Source organism: Ovis aries, chromosome 7 (assembly GCF_016772045.2).
Source record: "Ovis aries strain OAR_USU_Benz2616 breed Rambouillet chromosome 7, ARS-UI_Ramb_v3.0, whole genome shotgun sequence".
NCBI lineage: Eukaryota > Metazoa > Chordata > Mammalia > Artiodactyla > Bovidae > Ovis > Ovis aries.
The window spans coordinates 60240625-60265299 of record NC_056060.1 but is presented as its reverse complement, the minus strand read 5'-3'; the positions used below and the strand labels follow the sequence as shown (position 1 = coordinate 60265299).

Here is a 24675-nt window from a genome sequence, read left to right as displayed (position 1 = left end):
GTGCTAAATTCCTGATGCATAGTAAATACTTAATCAATATTAATCTGCTTTATGTCCAGATAATTATCTCTCATCATTTTCCTTATTGTTCTGAGCAAGACTGGGGAGATGGCTGTCTCCTATCTAGGGTGAATCTATGCATTCCGATCAGTGACTTCTTATAAAATGTAAAGGATTCATCTAACATTTAATTTTTTAAGTCAGGGCAAGGTAGTGTTTTCCTCCCTTATTATAGAGATTGGGTCCTTAACACATCAAACTAAAATGCTTGCTAAAGATTGACCCTCTTCATGGACACCCAGAAGTAAGAATTCCTGTTATTCAGTTTCATTATTCAAAATAGTAAAGACTGCTGCATACTCTCTATGTATGCAGAAATGCCTCTTTTCTTTTCAAGTTAAGAATTTGTGAAGAACTCTTGGATTTATTTAGGGGCTGACCATTTTCCCAAGTCTACCTGCCTGCAGTGTGATTGTAACACAGCCTCTTCCACTGAGTAAGTTTTCTCAAGCTGCAGCACTAGAGTCTGATCCTCAGCTGGAAAAAGAGGTCTCACTTCTAAGAATTCACAAAGGTTCATAGAAGGACACACTTGCTAGGAAATATTACATTATGTTTCTCTAATTTGGGCACTTGTCACTGCTGACATAGCCAAGGAAAATCAAAGAAGGGAATGGCTTATAAAAATATTCACAGTACACAGAGGGAAGCTCAGTGCTTTTATGTCAAATTCTTCTTTGTCCACAGATGTGAACTGGGGCTCCTCCACGCAGGCTCTTTCCTACGTGAGTGCTTTAGACAATGCTCTAGAGCTAACTACAGTGGAAGACCATGTGAAAAACTTCAGGTAAAACTGGCTTCTCAAGCATCCTGGTGTCATTTCCCATTGGAAGTAGCTTCCCTCTATGGGAGACAAATGCATTAGTGGTACGCTTTAGGGGTATATTCTTAGACAGGTAATCTTACAAAACTGCCACATTTTCACAATAGCACCTCCTGCGAATGAGCGCTTCTTCTCTTCCACTCTGAGCTATACCCACCCCCAACTCTAAATTCTTAGTGCTGGCTGTCACCTTCCATGTACAGATAGAGAGGAGGTCTCAGTGACGTGATTTCAGAGAGATGTCCCCAAATCCCCACACACTTTAATTGTTGTTTCTGTCTCCATATAGCTTAAGGCTTTGTGGCTTACTGAATTCCCTTAGGAGAAGTTATACTCTAAGCTCTTCTTCGGTTATATCTTATTTTTAGTGGAACTTCAAAACACAAGCTTTGCAAGGAGGGTGAAGGAAAATAACATGAATATTCTGGTTGGAGAAGGACAGGTTGTACTGAGGATTTGGGATAGGGTCGTATTCAGAGGAAAAAGACAGGGGGACAGTAAGGACCTTTTCCTTACTTTACATGCTTACTATCACTAACTAAACTAAGAATACGAATTTGGCAAGATTGGCAGGAAATCACGATGATTCAAGTCTTCTAGTGAGGGACTTCCCTGGTGGTCCAGTGGTTAAGAATCCACTTTGCAACGCAGGGGACGCGAGTTTGATCCCTGGTCAGGGAACTAAGATCCCACATGTTGGGGGAGCAGCTAAGCCCACGAGCTGAACCCGTGCACCACAGTGAAGACCCCACATGATGGAACAAAGATACCACGAGCTGCAACTGAGACCTGATGCAGCCAGATAAATAAATACTTCTTTTTAAAAAAGAAGAATAAATAAAGGAGTTCTAGTGAGAAACTCAAGAGATGTTTAGGAGAGTGGTTGCCCCATTTTGCCAAGACTTCTGTACCAGCCCATTCCATCGGGGGTGGTTCTGGACTCACAGGTTTCTTGTCGTGATCAGTTCTCACATCTTCTCTTCTCCATTTTCAGGCCCCAGTGCATTGTCTTAACAGGGGGACCCATGACAAGACCTGCTCTCTTGGATATAGCTCATGCCTTTACCAAGAACAGTGGCCTTTGCATCTGCTGTGAAGTCTTTGTGGTAAGAGCCGCTTCATCCCTCGAAGGTGCCTTTTCCTACTTGCTCACTTGTATTGCCTTAGGGGAGCCCGGCAGGTACATGCAGTGATAGGAGAATGGTAAGGCAGTTTAGAACAGGACCCCTTTCCTTCATTCATATATCAAGGACTAGCAGGGGCCCATGATCCTGAACTTAAATGAGTGGATAAAATGTGTTTCAGATTTCACAGGAGACCAACTAAAAATGACAATACTTCTCAGTGATGGCCTTTGAGTCAAGAAAAAGAGAGCCAGCTCATAAATAAAATGAAAATATTTGGTGGGGGGGGTGATAACCGTTCTCAGAAATATGAAAGGATAGAATGAGCTAGAGAGCACTATTATGTAGATTAACTGATGAGGAAGAGCCAGACGCTATGGCCTTAAATGGAAGCAGGTAGAATTTAGATTTAATATTTGAATAAACTTGATGATACAGATATCTAGGGAGTTAAACCAAGTTTTCCATGCCTTAGATAGACATTCGAAGCTGAATGAGTTCCTTTTTGTTCAGGAAGTATGTGGTAGACTAAGGATAACTTACTGGTGGTGATTCTAGGAGGTATTTAAAGTAGATGCTAAACACTTAACATAATTATTGACCAATCACTATCACTACTGTCTAAAGTGAGAAGAAAGCATTAATATTTTAACAAAATAATAAGTCTAAGTCCTCCAGACAAGCCTACTTCCACTTGCATTCTCACAGTGTGCTCTCTTGCACACACTCTGTGTGTGTGTGTGTGTGTGTGTGTGTGTGTGTGTGTGTGTGTGTGTGTGTCCCTGTTTCTCTCTCTGGGTCATGCACACACACCACTCAAAATCCTCAGCAGTGTCAATGTATTATGATCATACTTACCTATTCTTCAAAGTATTTTCCTACAGTTTTTCTTATTTCAGTCTACATAACAGTCTAGTGAGGAAGAAAGGGAAAGAAGCCCTATTTTCATTACACAGATGAGAAAAGTGAGATTCAGGAAAATTCAATTATGCACGGGGTCACAGGACAAGAAAGTGGCATAGTAGGGATATTAGTTCAGGTGTTTGTGACCACATGGACTGAGCTGCCAGCCTCCTCTTGTCCATGGAATTTTCCATGCAAGAATACTGGAGTGGGTTGCCATTTCTTTCTCAGAGATCTTCCTGAGCCAGGGATCAAACTCACGTCTCCTGCATTTCAGGTGGATTCTTTACCAGCTGAGCCACCGGGGACGCCCTTAGAGTTGGATACCACTCCCTAAACTTCCAGTCTTGCCAGGGAATAGGGTGGCCAGGAAGCTGTGTAACCTAGCTGGGGCCAGTCGACTGTCCCATGATGCAGGGGTTAATTTACCACATGTCATTGTGACCAGCACTTAAGCATCTTTTAACACTTGGCAATACTCTAAATGCAATATGAAGCAAGCTGGTCGATCATATTCTCTTTCCTCTCAGTGGTTATATGATAGAAACTCAAACAATATAACTCAATGTAATTATCCCGTAGAGGGTAGAGGGAATCCTACTGACTACATAAGATTGACAGGTTCAATAATGACCAACAGGGACTCCAGAGGATTTTGGAAAATCTCATCAAGCACCCTACTTTCATATTATCAACTTTGGTGCCCCGGATTAGTGGATTTCATTTTGGCCAATATAATACCAGAGCCAGTTTTGGTGAAATATGCAGTTTGGGCTATTTTTCTTCTCTAGTAATTTAGAGAAAATTTAGTTTAGCAAGCCAATAAAATATCTCTAGGAGTGGAGAAATGAACTGAGAGTATAAACAGTCATATATTGACAAGGGACACAAGGTCTTTTAAGAGATTTTACTTTAAATTATTTGCTGCTTTAACTATAATAAAAGAGTATGGTTCTCACATTTCATGTGAGATAGGTACTTAAGCCTGTTCCTCTAATGGCCCTGGTTGCTTGACATGTATATTAGACCACTTCCTACATTACTGTGTTGGTCTCTCTGAGTAAGGCCCAAGAACCTCGCTCCCAGGTGCTGAGATTCTCTTTGGGACAGAAAATAGTCACTGTATCAGTTAATGACTTTTCAGTTAGTTACTTTCTGTGAGCTCCTGAGACTGCAGATGCTGTCAGCATTTTTCAATTCCACGCTCAGTCGTCAATCATCTTTACAAAGAAACAGATGGAAGGGGATGTAGGGAAAGTCAACATGACATTTTTTTTTTCTCCAAGACGTAGTGATTGGTGCTTAGGCCGACCTTGTGGGAAAGGTTAAATGGTAACAAGGAGGTTGAGAGATAACAATTTACATTTTAACTCTAGAAAGCTCATGCTCATGGACTTTTTTTTTAACATTTTTTTAAAATTTTTATTTATTTATTTGGCTGCTCTGGGTCTTAGTTGTAGCATGTGGGATCTAGCTCCCTGACCAGGGATCGAACCTGGGCCCCCTGCACTGGGAGCTCAGAGTCTTAGCCACTGAACCACCAGGGAATTCCCGCTCATGGACTTTTGAGACACTCAGTTAAGTTCTAAATCACTGTTTTGCCACCTATTAGCTGGGATTCCCTTGGGCACACAATTTAATCTCCTTATGCCTCAGTTTTCCTCAGGTATAAAGTGGGAATAATAATGATGATGACAGCACCTGTGTTTGTTACAGGGTCATGAGAATTCTGGAAGATAAGCTTTCTAGCGTTCAGCTCAGAGTCTGTCAAACATTAAATGCTCAATTAATTTTATTTGTTATTGTTGGTATTATTATCATGGGATATTTTTGATATACAGTTGTTGCCATTTTCATTCTGAAAATATACTTTCCTCAACAGAAACCTAAAACACCCTCCTTAGCGAAACCAGGTCCAAACATTGGATCTTGGACTTCTAGTTATTCAGCAACTTGGCAGGATAGAACAGTTAGATGCGCACTCCCTCCCAATGAGTGACAGGGCAGTGGGCTCTGTGCTCCATCCCTCTGCTGACCTCCAGTTACTTGCCATCTGCTCCTCCAAGTAAGGGGCAAGACGCGGAGCTCACAGGCATTTCGTTGTTGGTGGGTAGTGGGCAAACACATGGCCCCCAGCTGCCATATCCCGCAGACAGGCATTTTTAAAGGGTCTAGATATTGTAGCCCTCAAAACGGCTGAAACTGAAATTAAGAATTATCCTTTTGCTAGGTCCCAAGTCCACACTGTAGCCTTCCAACTATTTAACGTTCTACTCGCCCGTCAGAGCTTCTGCCTACCTCTTGCCTTTTTCTACTAAACTCAAAGATTTTAGAAAAGGGACCCTTCATCAGGTCAAACTAAGGGATATTTTTTAAGGAATTTGGCTTGGTTACTTCAAATAATGTCTATTTTTCTCCTTTGGATTACCTTATAGTAAGTTAGTGATATATCCCAGGAGGCTTTCTATTCAATATGTGTGATTTTCTTTTTCTCGTGTGCTTCACTCCTTTCACCACACAAAGACTAGGGGTAGGATTCCACCTTCGAGCATCACCTCATGTTTCTGAGCATAGCCATCTTCTGTGCGTTCAGCAACAGGCAAATATGAAGGCAAGGGTTGTGATTTCCACTAATTGTACTGTATGTACAGTGGCATAAGAAAACACTGACTTTCTTTGTCAGTCAGTTTCCTCACTTATTTATAGTAGCTGGAGAGATAGTAATCTTTGCAGATAGCTTAGTCTGGATTCACGTACCCTTAATTCTCGGAGTGGGGCTTCACTGGTGGCTCAGTGGTAAAAGAATCCGCCTGCCAGTACCAGGAGACATGGTCTTGATCCCTGACAAATGGAAGACTAGAGTAACTAAGTCCATGTGCCACAGCTATTGAGCCATTTATGGTGGCTCAGCAGTAATGAATCTGCCTGCAAGCAGAAGACATGGGTTCGATCCCTGAGTCCTTCTCTCTTCCCTGGAGAAGGAAATGGCAAACCACTCCAGTATTGTTGCCTGGGAAATCCCATGGACAGAGGAACCTGATGAGCTACAGTCTCTGGGGTCACAAGAGTTGGACACTACTTAGTAACTAAACCACCACCACCATCATCAATTCTCCGAGTACACTACGTTCAGTTTAAAAATCACACAGCTCATCATGTTAGAAGGCATAGTGTTTCTAGGCATAGCTGTCACTCACTCATATACTTCTTAGTTTTACATTTAAAGGCAGGTTGTTTTTTTTTTTTTTTTACTAAAACAAATAAAAGACAAATATACATTAAAGATGGAAAGGTGACCTAATTGATCTGGGATTTAACATGCTCATCAGATAAAGTCATTATTGCCAAAAATGCAACACTTGCCTCTTTTCTATATTTTGTTTCTCTTAAGACTGCAAAGGGCTTTCAAGTTTACTGGCATCTTTTATTAAATACACTGTATTGTTTTGGCTAAAAAATAAAGATGTTTTAAAGCTTGCTTCTATTTTTCATTTTGAAGCATTAAGAAAAATATTAGCTTAAATACATGAAATTTACTTTTTTGTGTGTTGAAAGTCATTGAACACTGACAATTTCATATGAAGAAACTATAGTCAGTAAAACAACACCCATATACTACTTCTCTAATTAACAACAGTTAACATTTTTCTTAGATGCTTCCACTCACTTTTTAAATGAAATGAAACATTACAGATCAAGCTAAAGTCCCCTTTATAGCCACTCAGCCCCATGGCTCTCTTCCTCTGAAAAGGCAATGTTATCTGATTTTGATTGGTGTTCTTCTAGTTATTTCACCTATGTGTACAAAGATGTAGATCTATTTTGATTAGTGTTTGCCTACTCATTATATTATTTAAACCTGATTGTCCTGTTCTCTCTTCTCATTGTAAAGAAAAGGAATGACATTGGACCAACTTCCTTATGTACCAACTTCCCCTTTTAACAAGTTTTCACCCTGTTGCCCTTTCTCTTTTTTTTCATAAAATTTACAAAATATCTTAATAAAACCTAAAACTCTCTTTGAATTCAAAGAATCTCTTCTCTTGTCAAGGGAAGATAACCCAACTCTGTGGCTTATGGAGGGCAGTTCAAGCTTAGATAAGCATGGAAAACTAAAATTATCATTTTTTCTTCTATCATCATCCTTTTAATCTCAACTTTCACCTCCATCAAAAGGAAAAAGCTTTTTTCAGACGCACATATTCTTTATTAGTCATTGAGTTTCTGTGACGATATTAATAAAATAATGACATGACAAAATACAGGCAGAATGAAGTGAACTGTAAGTGGGCACTAGGGTCATGATGAGGTAAAATACCCACCAAATCAGGAAGTGAAAATTTTTCTTTTCCATAGTTCCAACCAGAAAGGCAATGAAAGCAAAGACAGAGCAAAAAGACCCTTGATGTTTTAAAATATAAGAGCTGGAAAGAACTCCGCATTTGACCCAAATTTCTGTATTTGAGCCCAGTGATACTGGAAATCCTTTGCAAATTCTTTTTCATAATATACACCTATTTGAAGTAGTATCATATGAATTTATTCTCGACTAAATAATTAGAATTCCTTTAACCCTTTCTCTATCAACAACAAAGTCATAATATATACAAAATTTTAAGAGCTTCTTTGTTCAAATCCTGAATTAACTTATATACTCATATTTTGACTCCTAACTGAGCTAATCTCTATAATATTTTAATTGGGTGATAAAATTCATTTTTTGTGACCACTGATGTATTTGAACGTTGAAAAATTAGATTCAGCATGTCTTCCCTTTTTATTAGTTCACTTTTCCCATACTGTGTTTGTATTGTAGCCTTGCCTCACATTAATAAGTGTGCTACAAGGATAATATAATTGCTTTTAGCAAAGTGAGTCTCTGCATGAAATATTTTTATAACTTCTCAATACGGCAAATCTAGGCATTAAAGTAAATCTCTCCGTCACAATTAATGTTTAATCTGGATTTTTTATTACTAATAGATATACATTAAGCTATACTTATTTAAATAAATGCCAGTTTCCCCAGAGGTTCAAAGTCATTGTGGTACAACTCAATATGCCAATGGTCTGATACCTTTCCTAGCTGTTGGTTATTCTTCTATCTCATGGTTATTGTTACCATTCAGCTTCCCTGAAGAAAATATTTCTTCCTTCTTTTGCAATTGATGGTGTCTAGAATGCCTAAGAAGTAATAGTGGTTGAAATGCATCGACAGAATCCTGAGCAAAATTTGATCTATAATGACATATCTTTCCCCAGGCTAGGTCTTCTTTAATAACTATCCTTCCTATGTACCTTCTCCATCTTCATGGGAGGTTCTTATTATTTAACTGCAAAGTAAGTTATCCAAACTGCTTTGATATGTTGTTATATTCTAGAAAGCATTCTAGTAAAAATAAGTACAAAAAGAATCTGATCCAATTTAAATAGAATACTAAAACGGAAGTGACCCCAAACTACATCTAGTGTTATATAATAGAAATGTAATATGTGCCACAAATGTAATTTTAAAATTTCTAGTAGCCAATAAAGAAAAGTAAAAAGAAACAGGTACATGTAAAGCATCCAGATTATTATCTCAACATTCAATGTATATAAAAACATTAATGAGACATTTTACACTCCTTTTTTATATATATACTAAGGCTTCAAAATCCAGTGAATGTTTTACATTTCCAGTACATCTTTATGTGGACCAGCCAGATTTCAAATGCTCCGTAGCAACATGTGGGTAAGGGCTAATCATACTGAACAGTGATGGCCTAGACAATTTTATTTTTATAAAAGTGAAAATAAAGTGAAAGTGTTAGTCACTCAGTCGTGTCCAACTCTTTGCAACCCCATGGACTGTAGCCTGCCAGGCTCCTCTGTCCATGAAATTCTCCAGGCAAGATTACTGAAGTGGGTAGCCATTTCCTTCTCCAGGGGATCGTCCCAGCTGGTAGAGATGCAGGATTGAACTCGGGTCTCCTGCATCACAAGCAGATTCTTTACTGTCTGAGCCACCAGTGTAGAGCCCAAATCAAGAGAAAACAAATGGCACACCTAGGATATCGGCCAGTCAGTTTCAGAGCCAGATCTAAGTCATACACTCTTCTCCCAGTTCAGCAGTCTTTCAGCTCTATTGTAGAACACTGGTGAACTTAGGTCTGGGACTTGCCTGAGATTGTGAGCACTTATTTAATATAATAAAAATCAACTTTGAATGAGCACTTACTACATTCCAGAGATCATTCCAGATACTTTATCAATGACTGTTTGAAATGACCTTGCAGGATAGCTATTTGATCCCTGTTTCTGGAGTAATGTATCAAAGCTCAGACATCATTAATTACCTCCAGAGTGGCCAAATGAACCCAGTTATATCTGATCAAAAACCTGGTATCTTTTTCATACATACCAAGCCTTTTCTCTCTAATCTAAGACCCTCTAAGACTATGACTCCAAGAATGGTCTGAGGACCAGCAGCATCAGTGTCATCTGGGAGTTTGTTAGAAATGCAGGATCTTCAGCCCTGTTTCATTTCTACTCAGTGCATTTTACCAAGAGCTGAGGTGGTTAGTAAGAAATCTAAAACAATCCAATAAAATATTTCCATCAACTGAAAGAATTTTTCAGGAAAATAGTAGATTTGTACCCTTGTCAGGCACATGGTAGATAATAAGAAATACTCTTGGGGTTGACTTGAAACATGCAAAGAATAAAACTAGCTTGGACCTCTAAGGAAGGAGAAACAACAGAAACTTTAATTAAAATGAGTTTCCAGAACTCAAATCTTGAAATTTTAAAATGCTTCATCTACCACCACAACACCTGCCTCCTTCTCTCTTAATCTCTTCTGTTGTTCCTATGCCATAGGTATGTGAACATCTATTTCCACTTTAGAGAGTAATGGCAAATGTTAAATTGAATAGGAATATGTCTACATTGGGCTTCCCAGGTGGCGCTAAAGGTAAAGAACCTGCCTGCCAGTGCAGGAGACATAAGAGACGTGGGTTTGATTCCTGGGGCAGGAAGATCCCCTGAAGGAGGGCATGGCAACCCATCCCAGTATTCTTGCCTGGAGAATCCCCATGGACAGAGGAGCCTGGTGGACAACAGTCCATAGGGTCACAAAAAGTCAGACATGACTAGTGACTGAGCACACACAATGTCAATATCACACAGAGAAAAATGATACAAGGGTGTCTTCACCACATTAAAAAAACAAAAACAAAAACAAAGAATGGGTCTGATAGCATTATCAAGATGTAATTGTTCCTGCCAGGATTTGCAACTCACCACATTTTGGCTCCCAAGAGTGCTGTCACATTTCTTGAAATGGCTCTAGCTGAGGCTTCCTTGGTATTCATAAATGTGGGTCTTGCTATTAAAAAAAAAAATTCGGCCATACCGCACAGCATGTGGGATCTTAGTTTCCCAACAAGGGATTGAACCTGCCCCCTGCATTGGAAGACAGAGTCTTAGCCACTGGATCACCAAGGAAGTCCCGGCTCTTGCTATTGAGTCAAACGTTGATGGTGTATTTCTCCTGAACCTTGTCAATCACATTTTCTGTATTTTTTCTCATGTACCATCAGCTCTTTCTTCCATTTGACATGAGGCAGTTAATTAAGCAGGTGCTAATACATCTAGACATTCTGCACAGAAAGTGAGTAATGTGAGCAGTCCAGATTCTTTCCAGAAGGTTGAATGTCTGTGAAGCCTGTTTAGTGAGGTGTTTCCCCCTCTTTCCCGTTTCTTGACCCAACAAGGCTGGCTATTTTTGTCCTTTAGAAAATAACAGCAGTGCGATGTATAATAGCAGGGCTTCTAACCAATATTTCATTGTGTCATACAGGGACCGCGCAAGCTGTGTGTTAAAGAGATGAACAGTGGCATGGCAAAAAAGCAGGCCTGGCTTATAAAGAACAAAATCAAGGCATTTTATGCAGCAGTGGCAGCAGATTGTTTCAGGGATGGTGTCCGAAGTCTCCTTCAGGTAAGGCTGGCATTGAGGGAATGAGTACAGAGGCAAAAGACAATTAGCACTCCATTGTAATGAAGCTCCCAAATGGAACTGCTCCAGTGAGGCAGACAAGCATCAGAGATCAATACAGATGGTTAAGGAATTCATATTGAATTCCTGGGGATAGGCAAAGCTAAAACAGAAGCAGAGAGGTTCTATTACAGTGAACTATGAGTGATACACTGGAAATGGAAAATGAGGTTGCCTTTGGCCAACAGCATATATTCTGTCTCATACTTATTGAAATGCAAATTTGTTCTGATAGTTGACGACATTCAAGATCCTATTAAAACTTCAAACTATTTTTACATCTCATACTGCATATAGCAAGGCTCAAGTCAGGCATTCTTTTCCTTTTTTCTTTTGCAAATAGTGTGAGAGCAGCTGCAAGACTGGACTAATAAATGTCTGGTGATCTGGGCATAAAATCTCCCTCTCCTCCTTAATTATTTCCAGAATGTTAAATAAAATGTAATAATCTCTGTGGTTTAACACTAAAGCTCACAGTTCTTCCATCTTTTCTCCCTTATTCTTTCCTTTCTTCCTCTCCTTTTATAACATATAGAATCTTTCCCTAGTTCTGATTTTCTAAATTTAAAGTGCTAGAGAATTCTAAAACAATCCAGGAAAACCTCAGAAATTGTAGGGCTTAGCTTTCTAATAATTTGGACTTCAATATTGTTGGAAAAACCTGATTGTACATATACTAAATGATATATTTAGCTTTCAGAATTGCCATCTACAGGAGGGTCAAAATTCAGGATTGCATCCAGTTAACACTGATGGGTTATACAGGCCAGAAAGAAAACACATGGATTAAATTGGAATATTTTGGAGAATAAGAGTTTTTGATGCATTCCTGTCTCTAGTATCCCCAAAGAACAAAGTAGCTATACATGTAGAGAAACCATTTCTGAAAAACCTATTACCTTCTTCTGAATACCAATGAGCCTCTTTTTACTTGTTACTAATTTGATAAACTGTAGAAATAGATGTCCTTGCAAGATACTGATTTTCCCTTTCAGTAGCGAGTAATTTTTCAGTAGCTCTTTGGTTAAATGAGTTGGGAAGGTTACACATTTAATGTAAAATTATCATGGAAGGTTAGTAAAATAATAAGAATCTCAACTAGGAATGAGACAACAAATACAGAATAAGAACATGAAGAGGGAGGACATTGGCATGTAAAACAATTCACCTATTATTCCAGAAGAAATTGTAAAAAAAAAAAAAAAAAACTTGACATGAATTTCTTCAGAGAAAAATGGAGTAAGAGAGGTCATGTCAAAAAGGGCAGGACAGAGTAGTATTAAAGGGAAGCACTGACAACTATACCATTTTGAATAAACCCTTCTTTGCAGCTAAAAAATTATGATATGAATGGCCACATCCTCAAATCATAGTCATGGAAAACACTGCACCCACACTGCTGTGCCAAGGGCCAGATGACAGCTCTAAGGAGCTGTCCTGCCACCTGTACATTTCCAAGGACAACACACAAAATGGGGTGGAGGCAAAGCTCATTTCAGGAACCCTCCATCATTGCCTATCTTTTGTCACCTGCTACTGTCCCTTCGATGTCCCATGTCTGTCACTTGCGTCACTATTCCCATGACCCACAATATCCTTCCTTCACTTCCGCTGCTCCCCTTACTTTCACTTGGAAACATCTAACCAAACTGCCAGGTCCAAAACAAATGTCAGCTTTCCCAAGAAACCATTCAAAAAATTTTCCCTTATACTTCCATGTGATTTCTTACTGCCTTTGCACTTGAATAATAATTATTTGTATGTATCTGTCACCTCAATCTTATTCTAAACTCCTTCAGGCCAAAGAATGTATCTCACTACTCTCTCACAGCACCTAACCTAGCATTTTGCAATGAATAGGTGCTCAGTAATATTGCCCGATTAAATTTAATTAACTGGAAGCCATATCCTGTCATCTAATGGGGGGAATGAAACTTCTGGTATGGAAGATGGCTATTAATGATACTGTCATGTAAGAGGATTAGATTCTGGAAACATAGCTCAGTTATTCTTCAATAAATAATGTAAGTAGAAGTTTCAGTGATTCTTCTATATAGGAATTTTCCAAACATGGATTTTATTGCTAATGACATTATGGATATAGCAGGTGGAAATGAGCTTGGAACCACTAAGTTACAACACGCATGCCAACAGTTAAGCCAACCCTCACTTGATTTTAAATTATTGAACCATTTTAATGAGTGTATCAGAAGAAATGCAAATGACTGCTAATTTAGAAAAGCTACATTTCTGTCATCTAAAATCCATTTATGGCTGAGATGATTTAGAACTAATCTTTCTATTTTATGCTTGGGTACGGGCATGAAGGACACGCACTGAAATGTAATCTAATCTTCAGAACATTACTTCAGTGCTCTTTTGGACATTATTTTTCATTTGCAGAGGTAGCTTCCTGGTCTGGTAAGAATTGCCCGTGTGTTTATCTCCTCTGTTTAGGCCTCAGGCTTAGGAAGAATGAAACCAAACACTCTGGTGATTGGATATAAAAAAAACTGGAGGAAGGCTCCCCTGACAGAGATTGAAAACTACGTGGGAATCATACAGTAAGTGATGGCTTTCAAGACGCACTCTTGTTTGTAAAGCACTAACCAGGGCAGTACATAACTGACACTGCTGTACAGAATAAATTGTCTGAGAAGACGACATTCCCCTGGTGCTCTGAACTCTTCAGCAAAGTGGAAAAACACTGCCAGTGTTCAAACTTGAGGGAATCGTGTCATCAGAGGAGGAGGGGTGGGGGAAATTCGGTGTCAGAGAAAAAGGTAAATATAAAGAGTTACAATCTTAAAACCTATTTACAAGATTAAAAGGAGAGGACAACTAGGTAAGGAAGGAACTGTTTTTTCAAAACAGTTGGAATCTTGGGTTGGCTGGTGTGCTCAATTCAGTGATCTTATCTTCAGCCTCACTTCTCCCTTTGTGATACAAGGATCCACATGGCAGGTGCCTCTGAAAGGTAACAATGTTAGTTTATGGACAAAAAGTGAGTTTAAAATGCACGTGACATCTAACATCTAAAAATGGAAGAAGTCGTGGGATAGGGATAATAATGCTAATCCTTAAAAAACTAGCTGGCACCAGGCTAATGTTCTTAACATGAATTATCCCACTTAATTCTCACAAGAAGCCTCTGAAGTAAGGACTACTACTGTTCTGATTTTATGAGTAGAGACATAGACATTAAAAATTAAGTAAAAGGCAGAAAATGACAAGTTTTACAAGAGAGCTGGAATTCTGACCCAAGACCAACCAAGTTCAAAGTTTAAACTAACGAGCATAATGCTATGCAACCTTCAAAACCTCATATATACCCAAAATATTACCTGACTTGGTTCCTTCTTTTAAGAGAAGACAAATATTATACATACAGAGCAACTCAGGGTGTCCTTAGTGACAGTTCTAGAAAATTGAGCCTATCTTCAAGGCTTGAAAATACTTAACCAGCTTTGTCTCAAGGAGGGTGATATTAGCTAGGCCTAACAGCCATCTTTTGTGTCAATAGCTCAGAAAGTGGAATATTTCCTCTGTCTGATTTCATACCACAGGACAGAGAACATGCCAAGAGGTCTGACTGCACTTAGGTTTCCGTAACACACAGGAAAAAATTCCTTTCCCCTTCAAAGCAGGTATATATCCAGTGCTTCTTATACCAGGCTCTGTCTTCTGGCCTCTGCTAGAATGAGCATCACATTTACCATTATTTGGGGGAGATTTAGGGAATACAACAAAATATTCCCATTTTAGTTCTATTAAAAAGAAATACAAGAAAATAATTTTCATCTTCTGAAATTATATGCATTACTGACCAAACAATCGTTTAACAGTCCTCCTAACATGGGGAACCCACATATTAAATGCATCCTCCTGAACTGTGTGCCCTAAACATATAACATCTGGATGCCATGTGCTTCTATCTGGCTCCAACTGGTACTCTAAGGTCAGTAGGTTAGAGCTAAACCAGGTGATCAGGGACAGAATTTTGCCAGGCTTAGCAAACAGCTTTTTGATATATTTAAAATCACAGTTAGTTGCTGATCAGACATTCTTAGAAATGGACTAGATCCACACTCTGTTATCCTGATTCTTCAGTAAAGTTTCCTCCTCATCTTTAGGAACAAAGAGAGGTGGAATAAAAAGTAAAAAGTATGTGAATCTTCAGTCAAAGAGTCCATTAGTGATATAAAATTATCTGAGTTCATCTTCCAGTCTCCCTACCATCTGAAATATTCTAAAATTTCAAAGAACCAAAATAATCAAACCTAGTAATAGTAAGCTGGGGAGATGCTGGCTTCTATAGAAATTAATAATTGGTAATAAAAGTTAGTGTTAAGGTGGATCAAATTTGTACTAGGATAAAATGTAGCTGGCTTGATAAAGTTAAATGATTTTGTTACCACAACAAATGGGGTCAACACAGAAGAAAGACAGTCAGATATCCATTCTGTATTTCTCTAACTTTTTCATTTTGTTTTTTTAATAAAGCTCAGTATTATTATTAACATAAAGGGGTATCACTACAATAGTACAATATTTTATGGATACCATTTTCTTTGAGTAAAAGATTCTAAATTTCATAATATTAATAATTATGATTTAATTCTAATTAGACTCTGTATTAGTTTTCAGAGGGCTTCCCTGGTGGTTCAGAGGTTAAAGTGTCTGCCTCCAATGCAGGGGACCCGGGTTTGTTCCCTGGGTTGGGAAGATCCCCTGGGGAAGGAAATGTGGGCTGTCATAACAACGACCTCAAAGTCGGTGTCTTAAAAAAACACAAATGTGTTAGCTTACAAAAGTGTAGGTTAAAAGTCTGACTTTTAAAAGAGAAAGACAAATACCATATATCACTTATATGTGGAATCTAAAATGATACAAATGAACATATTTACGAAACAGACAGACTCACAGACTTAGAAAATAAGGTTACCAAGAGAAAGGAGATAGGGGAGAGATGAATTAGGAGTTTGGTATTAGTGGGTACAAACTACTATATATAAAATAAACAGCACGGTCCCACTGTATAGCACAGGAAACTACATTCCATATCCTGTAATACACCAACAGTTCGGTTTAGTCGTTCAGTCGTGTCCGACTCTTTGTGACCCCGTGAACCACAGCACACCAGGCCTCCCTGTCTGTCACCAACTCCCGAAGTCCACCCAAACCCATGTCCATCGAGTCTGTGATGCCATTCAACTGTCTCATCCTCTGTTGTCTCCTTCTCCTCCTGCCTTCAATTTTCCCAGCATCAGGGTCTTTTCAAATGAGTCAGCTCTCCGCATCAGGTAGCCAAAGTATTGGAGTTTCAGCTTCAATGTCAGTCTCTCCAATGAGCACCCAGGACTGATTTCCTTTAGGATAGGCTGGTTGGATCTCTAATGGGAAAGAATACGGAAAAGAATATCGATATATAACTGAATCACTTTGCTATACACTGAAAACTAACACAACACTGTAAATCAACTACGATTTAAACAAAAACAGTCTTATACCAGCTCCCTGGGCTGTTTTCCCTTCTGGAGGTTCTAGGAGAGAATTCCTAGCCTTGCCTTTTCTAGGTTCTAGAGGCTTCCCACTGCTCATGGCCTCTGTCTCCATCTTTACAGCTTTTGATGGGTCAAGTCCTTCTCCCACGACATTGCTCTGACCTCTTCCTCTGCTTCCAAATTTTACTTGTAAGGACCTTTGTCATTATACTAGTATCCTGGTCCTGGATAATTTTGCCTAACACAGAATTCAGATACCTTTTGTGGAACACACTGTCCACTTTTTACAATCAAGGACACTTAGAAGTAAGATTTATCAGGATATTACTTCGTGGAACTTTTGCTAGAATGGATCTATTATTTTGAGTGAAGTTCACTTATGGTTCAAATTCTGAATGGATATTCTTATTATACTGAACTTATTTATATTACTATTTGAAAATTCAGGTTAACTTTGGCAAGAGACATACTTTTTTTTGCATATCTCCATAGTTTCTGGGAAAGGGTGACCAAATGAAAAGTCTCTTTGGGTTTCAGATCCATAAAAGATTGAACAAAGGAACTTCCAAGGAGAATATTTCAAATGAACTCAAAGTACCAGTTGGTTTGCTCGATATTTAATGGCAGGGAAAAAGCATTTTTTTAAGAACTGAGATAAAAGAGCTAGTGTTTCTTTCCCTTCCAGATAGTCTAATTCCATTTGGTTGGGTTTAGAGAAGATACAATAGCCAAATTCAACAGGATAGAGTTGCCTTGAAAAGGTGTTATGTCAAATGGTCTCTCTAAAGTCAATAATGAAAGTTTCTTAGAGGAACTGGAGACATTTTTAACTGGGAACTTGCTGTCAAAAATGTTGTAGGATTCCCCCTCAATGGGTAACAGTTTGGCTGATAAGTTCAAAGGGTCTTTGTGGCCTTGAAACTTCTGTTCAATGATTGTTTTGTTTACATTAGAAAAGAATCAAACATTTTAAATAATCAAAATTCTAATCTTAAAATTCTAGTTGATAGTATTGTTTGAATAAGAGTTAGTTACCTTTCCTCAGAATACATTTTTAAAAGACATAAAGGGAAAACAAACGAACAGAAAAAGCATCAACTCTTGGCTATGTTCAAAAGTAAGTTTTTGTAGTTTGATTACATTAAAATCCATAGAAGTTTAGTATGAGTCCAAATCTTGAGGCTTACGTGAGTCATTTCAATCACTAACTCTTTTGTTTCCACTTTCAGTGATGCGTTTGATTTTGAGATTGGTGTTGTCATAGTCAGAATCAGCCAAGGGTTTGACATCTCCCAGGTTCTTCAGGTGCAAGGTATGTACTCTCTTTATTCAACAAGTAGATATTGGTTGAGCACCCACTTCCTGCCTGGCACTGTTCTAGGTGCGAGGGGATAGTGCAGAGCCCAGCACAGACAAAACCTGCTCACAGCGGCGCTCTCGTCAGGACAATGTTCTTGCCCTGACATGAGCTGTGTACCCTTCCCCTATGCTTTTCTCATTGTTAACATAAGCAGTGTTTGTCTGGCTCACCAGAAATATGGAATAATTCAGGGCAGTTATAAGTCTTCTCATCACAAAACCACAAACCTAGCATCACTAAAAATAAATACTTTTGGTGAAGTAAATGGCCAAATTAATTTTTGCAAGATGTTTCAAAAAATGAAGACTAATTATTTCCTTGGAAAACCATGTATTTTGTTTAAGAGTCTATGATCTGGTTCGTAGCTAATATGGAAATAAGCCTGAATGTATCATGCTGTGAAGCACTAATCTAAGTCAGGGACAGAAACACTAATTCAGATTAGTGATTCTGCTTTTTTCCTGTAGAGGATTCCAGAAACTCCTTATTAAGTCTTAGAGTATAAACATACCCTCTTGTGTATAAAGTAAAGGACACATCTAAAGAGTCAGTAAAACACTAGGATAGGGCCACTAATCCTTGACTCACCTCTTTAGCTGAACTTCACAATGGAGCCCACTGACAAGATGACACTGCAACAGGAGGATGTTTGGGGTGACCTCTTGTGTGCCAGGTATGGTGTGTACTGCAGCGCTGGGTAGACTAAGCCTCTTAGTAGAGTCTGTATCGTCAAGGATTCATGGCCTTGTAATGGAAATGGGTGCACTATTAGTGTGATGATACGTATATTAATAGGGTACTATGGAAAAGGGAAAAGGGGCACTTAACTCCAGGAAGGCTTCCTGGCCAAGTAGGAGCTAACTCGGCAACAGCTGGAGAGAGAACAACGAGCATTTGAACAACAGCATTCTTGGCAAAGAGGAGAGCATTAGCAAAGATATGGGACTATGGAGGAATGAGGTATATGGACAACTGAAAGCACATTCGTATTAGTGAAGTAGATCATAGTGAAATATAAGGCTGGTGATAGAAGATCCTGATTTCAGAAGGCTCATTTGCCATATCAAAAAGCATGGACCTTATTCTATGGACAATGAGGAACTGCTGACGAGATTTGAAGGGAGGGGAAATATGGTGAAATTTGAGTCTTAGATCTCCTACTCTTTCAGTTACACGGAGGATGGACTTGAAGAGGACTAGACCAGAGACAGAAATATAAATCGAAAAGATTTCCATAATCAAAGTCAGAGCAGGTGACAGCCTGGACTAGAGCAGCCTCTCTCAGGGGATGGAGAGAAAAGGACAGTGCACTTTGGAGGTACAAAAAGCAGACTTTGGGGTCTGATAGGGTGTGTGGGATGTGAGAGAGGGACAAGTGGGAAAAGATTCCTTGATTCCTTGGCTGACAGTGAACGGTGGTGCTATTAGTGGAAATGGGAACCACAAGAGGAAGAGTAGTGGGTGTAATGAAGAGATGTCTGGTTCAGTTGTAAACGATGTTCTATGGGAAATCCTACTGGAAATGCCCAATAGGCAGTTAGATAGTCCTAGGCTTAAAGAACAAATCTGAACTGGAGATGTTGATTTAGATGTTTGGGGTCAAATTATATACCCCCAGAATTTGTCTGTTATAAATCCTAACCTCAGAATGTGGCTATATTTGGAGACAGCATCTTTAATCAAATAGGTAAGGGAAAATGAGATCCCTGGGTTGGGCCCTAATCCCGTACGAATGGAGTCCTCATGAAAAGAGATTAGGACGCTGACAAGCGTACAGGAAAGGTCAGATGAAGTCAAAAGGAAAAGATGGCCATCTGCAAACCAAAGGGAGAGGCTGCAGAATGAACCAACCCTGCTGACACCCTGACCTTGGTGTTATTTTCTAGAACTGCAAGAAAATAAATTTCAGTTGTGTTCTGCCCATTTATATGGTATATATCATGGCAGCTCTACCAAACGAATACAAGGAACATCCTAATTAAGACGAAAATTGAAACTGTGACACTGGAAAATACAACCCAAGAAGGGTGTAAGAGTCGAGAGCCCCAAGACACAAGACAAAGGTCCCAAAGGAAGACCGAGGAAGGAGTGGCCAGAGACAAAAAGGCCCCAGGAGTCTGTGTTGTCATGGAAGTCATGGAGCAGAGTGCTCAGAATGTGAACCGTCAGCATAAATACCAGCAGACTGCAAAGGAAATGTCATTGACATGGCACAGATAATCCTAGAACAATGTCTGTAGAGCAGTGTCGACAGAATCCAGAGTGCAGGGGGTTAGGGAGAGAATGTGAGGTGATGAAGCAGAGGACGTGGATATGGCCCACCATTAGGAGCTAAGGAGAAGAGTAAGGTGAGGAGGTCTACTATAGACCTTAGAACGGGGGAAGCGTTTGTTTCTAGGTGAAAAATGGGTTCTTGAGAGTAGGAGAGAGTGAAGATGAGGGTAAAGAAAGAGACGGCCATGGAATAAGATCCTGGAGGAGCAGGAAGGATCAAGGGAAGGGCATGGGTGGAAGAGCTGGTGTGACACAGAAGAAAACTGCTTCATCTGCTAAAACTGGAGTAAAAGGAGTGAGGATTGATGAAGAGTTATGTGGATTTGCAGGAGTGGTAAACTGAGGAAGCTCATTCACAATATTCTCAATTCTCTCTGTAAAACTGGAGTAATTTTGCTAGTTGTCTGTTTTTTCTCTAGTGACATTTGATCTCTGGGGTTGAGAGGATCAGGGTTTTGCTGGGTAGGGTCACAGAAAGGAAAAGCCTGCAAGATTTGAGGGTGTAAATGGCTGATGCGTTCAGAGTCTTTTTTTTTTTTTTTTTTTTTTTTGGCCATTTCACCTCTGTCTCATCCTAATAGAAGGGACCATGAGTGAATCAGGTGAATTTTATGATGTAACAATTCTTTTGTTGCAAGGGAGCAAGAGAAAGAAGAAGAAATTAGAAATCAAGCATTTGTATAAGATGGAGAATCACTGTCTGATATGTATACTCTATAATTCTGCATGAAGAACTTTAAAAAATAAAACTCAGAGTAGAATCCATTCTATGTAAAATTGCTGTGTTAAGGTTATCTTTCATGCCTTCAGCCTTCCTTTTTATGTCCCTTTTCTTTTTCATGGACCTTTTACATCTTCAGGTCAGATATACTAATTCTATGTGGTAGTCATGATTAATTCATATTCCTTCCTAATAGAATGTAATGCATTAATAGCAATAATAGCTAACACTTTTGAGCACTTACTACGTGCCATGTGTTATGCTTCATGTTCACATGTATTATAAGAGTTATCACCCCAAATCCCCTATCAGGCAGATACAATCATTGTCCCCATTTTACAGCTAATAAAATTGAGGCTTAACTAAGATTCACAGCACCAGTAGTTGGTAGAGCTAAGATTCAAACCTGTGTCTATTTGAAGCCTCTATTCTACCTTTTATAAAAGGATAACTAGAGGACAATGACTTACATAACGAGAAGCAGTGGTGAAATCTGAGAGATAGGAATGGAACAAACCCATTTCTATCTATTCCTTAAAACACCAGCATAGGGGCTGTTTGACTGTGGTAAGATAAACGTGACACTGAGGACAATCACAAGAACCTAATATCAAGAGACCTGGTTTATTAACTTCTACATTTTCGTTTAATTTTTCTGCCTTTTGAGTTGTCCTGTTTTTCCATCTAAAAAATAAGAAAGCAATCTATAATTTGTATTAAATTACACATTTGCTTTGTATGTTCATCTCTTCAGGCTGAAAGATGTGATACAGCTCCCGCCCCTCACAGCTCCATCTGCCCAAATGCCCTGTCAATTTAGTTCTATAAAGCAATACAGCCAGCAAATTCTGTAAATTTCTGAAAGAATCCTGGCAGTGAACTGCATCCCCTTTTAATTTCCCAAGGGAATTATCTGATTTATATCAACTTTGATGTTTGAAATATTTTTGCTTCTTAGTCAAGGAAGGAAAAATGCAGTGGGATGCTAATAAAATAATTATAAGTACCAATTATCTAGAGTAAACCAAAACAACATTACACAAATACATGAACCTGCAGAAAACAGCAGCATAATGATAGAAATTAACTTCACCCCACATTTCTATGCATTGTTTTGAAGTTTATGTAATTTATGCCACAACCCTCATATTAGATTTTGAATGGGAAGAAATAAGCTTGCATTTCATTGTATTATACTGTAATACAGGGCTTAATAAGAGCCTGATAAATCTCAAGTATTGCATTACAATATGTTAATGATTATCATCATAGCTTTTCCAACACCGACACCACAGTGTCATCACAGATTATAATTTAAAGGAAATATTAGCAATTCAGAGTGCTCGTATAGTGTAGTTAATAAAGCAGTGAATAGAAATCAACTTTATAGGTAATTTACCAGCTAATGACAATTATTTCTATACTGTGTCACAGGCTTATGAGAGGAGAATAATTTTTTATGTAAATAAGATTGATGCTCATAGCATTATAACTTGTATACTGCAGCAACTCATCCAATACTGATGGCTGATAGTTTCTCTTAAGAAGTTAATTTATTGCCTGACAACACACAAAAAAATGCAGTATTTCATATTGCTCACTTCCCAGGGGTATTTAGCAAGTTGCCAACTACAACATAGAGTCCAAATTGTACTGGTAGGAAATAAGGTGATGAGACGTGATTCGCAATATATTGCGGTCAAGTGTTCCGTGGAAGTACTGCACGATTTATGACCATCTCAGAGCACGAGGATTCTGCTGTGTCTGATGGAGTGGCTTAGCAAAATAAAGACAGATGGCAGTGTAGTAAATAATCACTTGATTGGAAGGCGACCACTGCAGGATTGCTTCCTGCCTTCAATTCAACTAAACTTCACCTGGGGTACGGCACATTGATTCATGTGAGCATTTACAACTTTGAGTTGACTGACCAAGAAAGAATCATAATTTAATAATTAATAAAGAAAAAGGATGCTGTAAAGTCAGAGGGTACGCAATTCCTCAGTGGGTTTCCCTGCTCTCTCTTTTGTTGTCAGGTAATTGACTACTCTCTATCCTGAAGATTCAGACTGAATTTCAATTGTAGAATCCTGCCTATTTCTAAAAGACATGTTAAAAGAGGAAAAAAAAAAAAAAAAGACTGGAAATAGACCATTCCAGGCAATCTTGACAACTAAATTGAATTTCAAAATAGTCACTGCAGTTGGTTACCATACAATCAATTTATAAAGCACTTGAAAATAAACCAACTACTGTTCAAGTGGTTTTGGTATTTGCATGAGGTTACAGCTCAGGCTTCACTCTTTGTTTTTCCTATGAGAACTGTTTGGGGGTATGTAGGAAGCCTTGGTTACAAATTCACGCTCAACTGATAGATCCTGAAAGTCTATACTTTTCTCCCCCATCATTAGGACCTCAGGGATTCTCTTAATCTTGGCATGAGAGAAAGGCAGGCTCTTACTCTCTCTCCCGAGCAGTATGGCTTTGTAAATATGAGATAATATGAAACTATCTAGTATGCAAGATTCAGAGTCGTACCAGTGCCCAGATGGTGGCCAATTCCAGGGTAAGGAGCCCTTTCCTCGTCTCTCATTCTTAGGGTTAATCCCACATGTCCTACCTCTGTCCTGTGCCAGCCTGATCTGTACTGTTAGCTGCTCTCAGCCCCTCTTCTTGTAACTCTGTACAAGGCATGAACTCTCTTTCTTTCAAACGTTGTCTTTTATACCAACAGCCCTCCATGCATACACACTATACACACCCCCACCCCTGGCAGCTCTTCACTTGTTTTCTTCCTTTATAGAGATAACTGTGTCAAATGTATTCCACCACATGAAACAGAATTGACTGTTCTTTTATTTCAGCAAAATATTCTTGAGTGATTGCGGTGATGGGCACTAGTGAGGCATGAATGCATCTGAGAATGTTTGAGAGGGAGTCTGGGAAGCCTAAGCATAGGCTTTGGAATCAGATAGGTCTGGATTCAAATTCAATTACTCTAATGGGAATAACTGTAATACCTACCTCACAGGTTTGTTGTTTTGGATTAAAGGATATGATGGCTGCACCGTGTTTGGCATTGTACTTCACACAAAGTAAACTCTCAATAAGTGGTGGTAATGAAATAAGACATAAGCTACCCTCCAGGAGTTTACAGATTAGTGGGGTTACAATAGACATGGATCTTAAAACTCTATTCCATGTCACATAGTTTAGTTAGTGGAATAAAGTTTGAAGAAGAATATTATTAAAATATGAAATGTTATAGAAATTTCTCGACTGAGAAATTTGGGGATTTTTTTTTTCAAAACATGCAGACTGGGTATTGCTTCATCAGGGAGATATTGGAAGTCAGAGCACATCGCTAATGAAGGACAGTAGAGGGATGAACACTAGAATTGGAAACAGAAGACTGGGGTCACCAGCTGAGCAACGTCAGACAGATCACTTGAACTCTCTAAACCCAAGTTTCCGTCTCAGTAAAATGGGGGAGGGAGGAATGGTACGAGCTCTGCTTTCATCCTAGTACTCATGCTGGGATGAAATAAGACACTATTGGAAAGAGCATTGTGAATCCTGAATATCACGATGTAATGGTTGTGGCGGTCATGGTAGCGGTGATGAAATGAGTAGTTTTCAGGCAGCTTTATGGCAATCGTCACATCTATCCACTCCTATTCCTTTGCCTTATCTCTCCTGTGATTAAAGGCACACTTTTACAAGTCAGCTAGCCAGTGCTCCCGTTGAAAGCAATGTTTTGACAAAGTCTACTCGTGATTTCGCATGCAAACGGAGGCAAGCAGTAGGCCACGTAGATAATGCAGAATAGATCATCAAAACGTTACTTCTACTTAGCACTGAAAAG

General features: G+C 39.0%; 1 protein-coding gene and 1 long non-coding RNA gene across 6 annotated transcripts in view; one reads left to right on the top strand and one right to left on the bottom strand.

Annotated features, from left to right (window-relative positions):
* The window catches only part of SLC12A1 (solute carrier family 12 member 1), an 87850-nt gene that overhangs the window by 44053 nt on the left and 19122 nt on the right, over positions 1-24675 (top strand). For all 5 annotated transcript variants that reach the window (XM_060418605.1, XM_015097058.3, XM_060418604.1 and 2 more), the window contains 5 exons: positions 748-847; positions 1878-1989; positions 10754-10894; positions 13409-13515; positions 17685-17767. In XM_060418605.1, coding sequence (XP_060274588.1) covers positions 748-847; positions 1878-1989; positions 10754-10894; positions 13409-13515; positions 17685-17767 — 543 coding nt within the window. The remainder of the gene's footprint in view (positions 1-747; positions 848-1877; positions 1990-10753; positions 10895-13408; positions 13516-17684; positions 17768-24675) is intronic.
* Positions 11979-24675, bottom strand: part of LOC132660132 (uncharacterized) — a 45027-nt gene continuing 32330 nt past the window's right edge. The window contains exons 4-5 of the long non-coding RNA XR_009601364.1: positions 18404-18559; positions 11979-16344 (exon numbers count right to left, since the gene is read on the bottom strand). This is a non-coding gene — a long non-coding RNA (uncharacterized LOC132660132). The remainder of the gene's footprint in view (positions 16345-18403; positions 18560-24675) is intronic.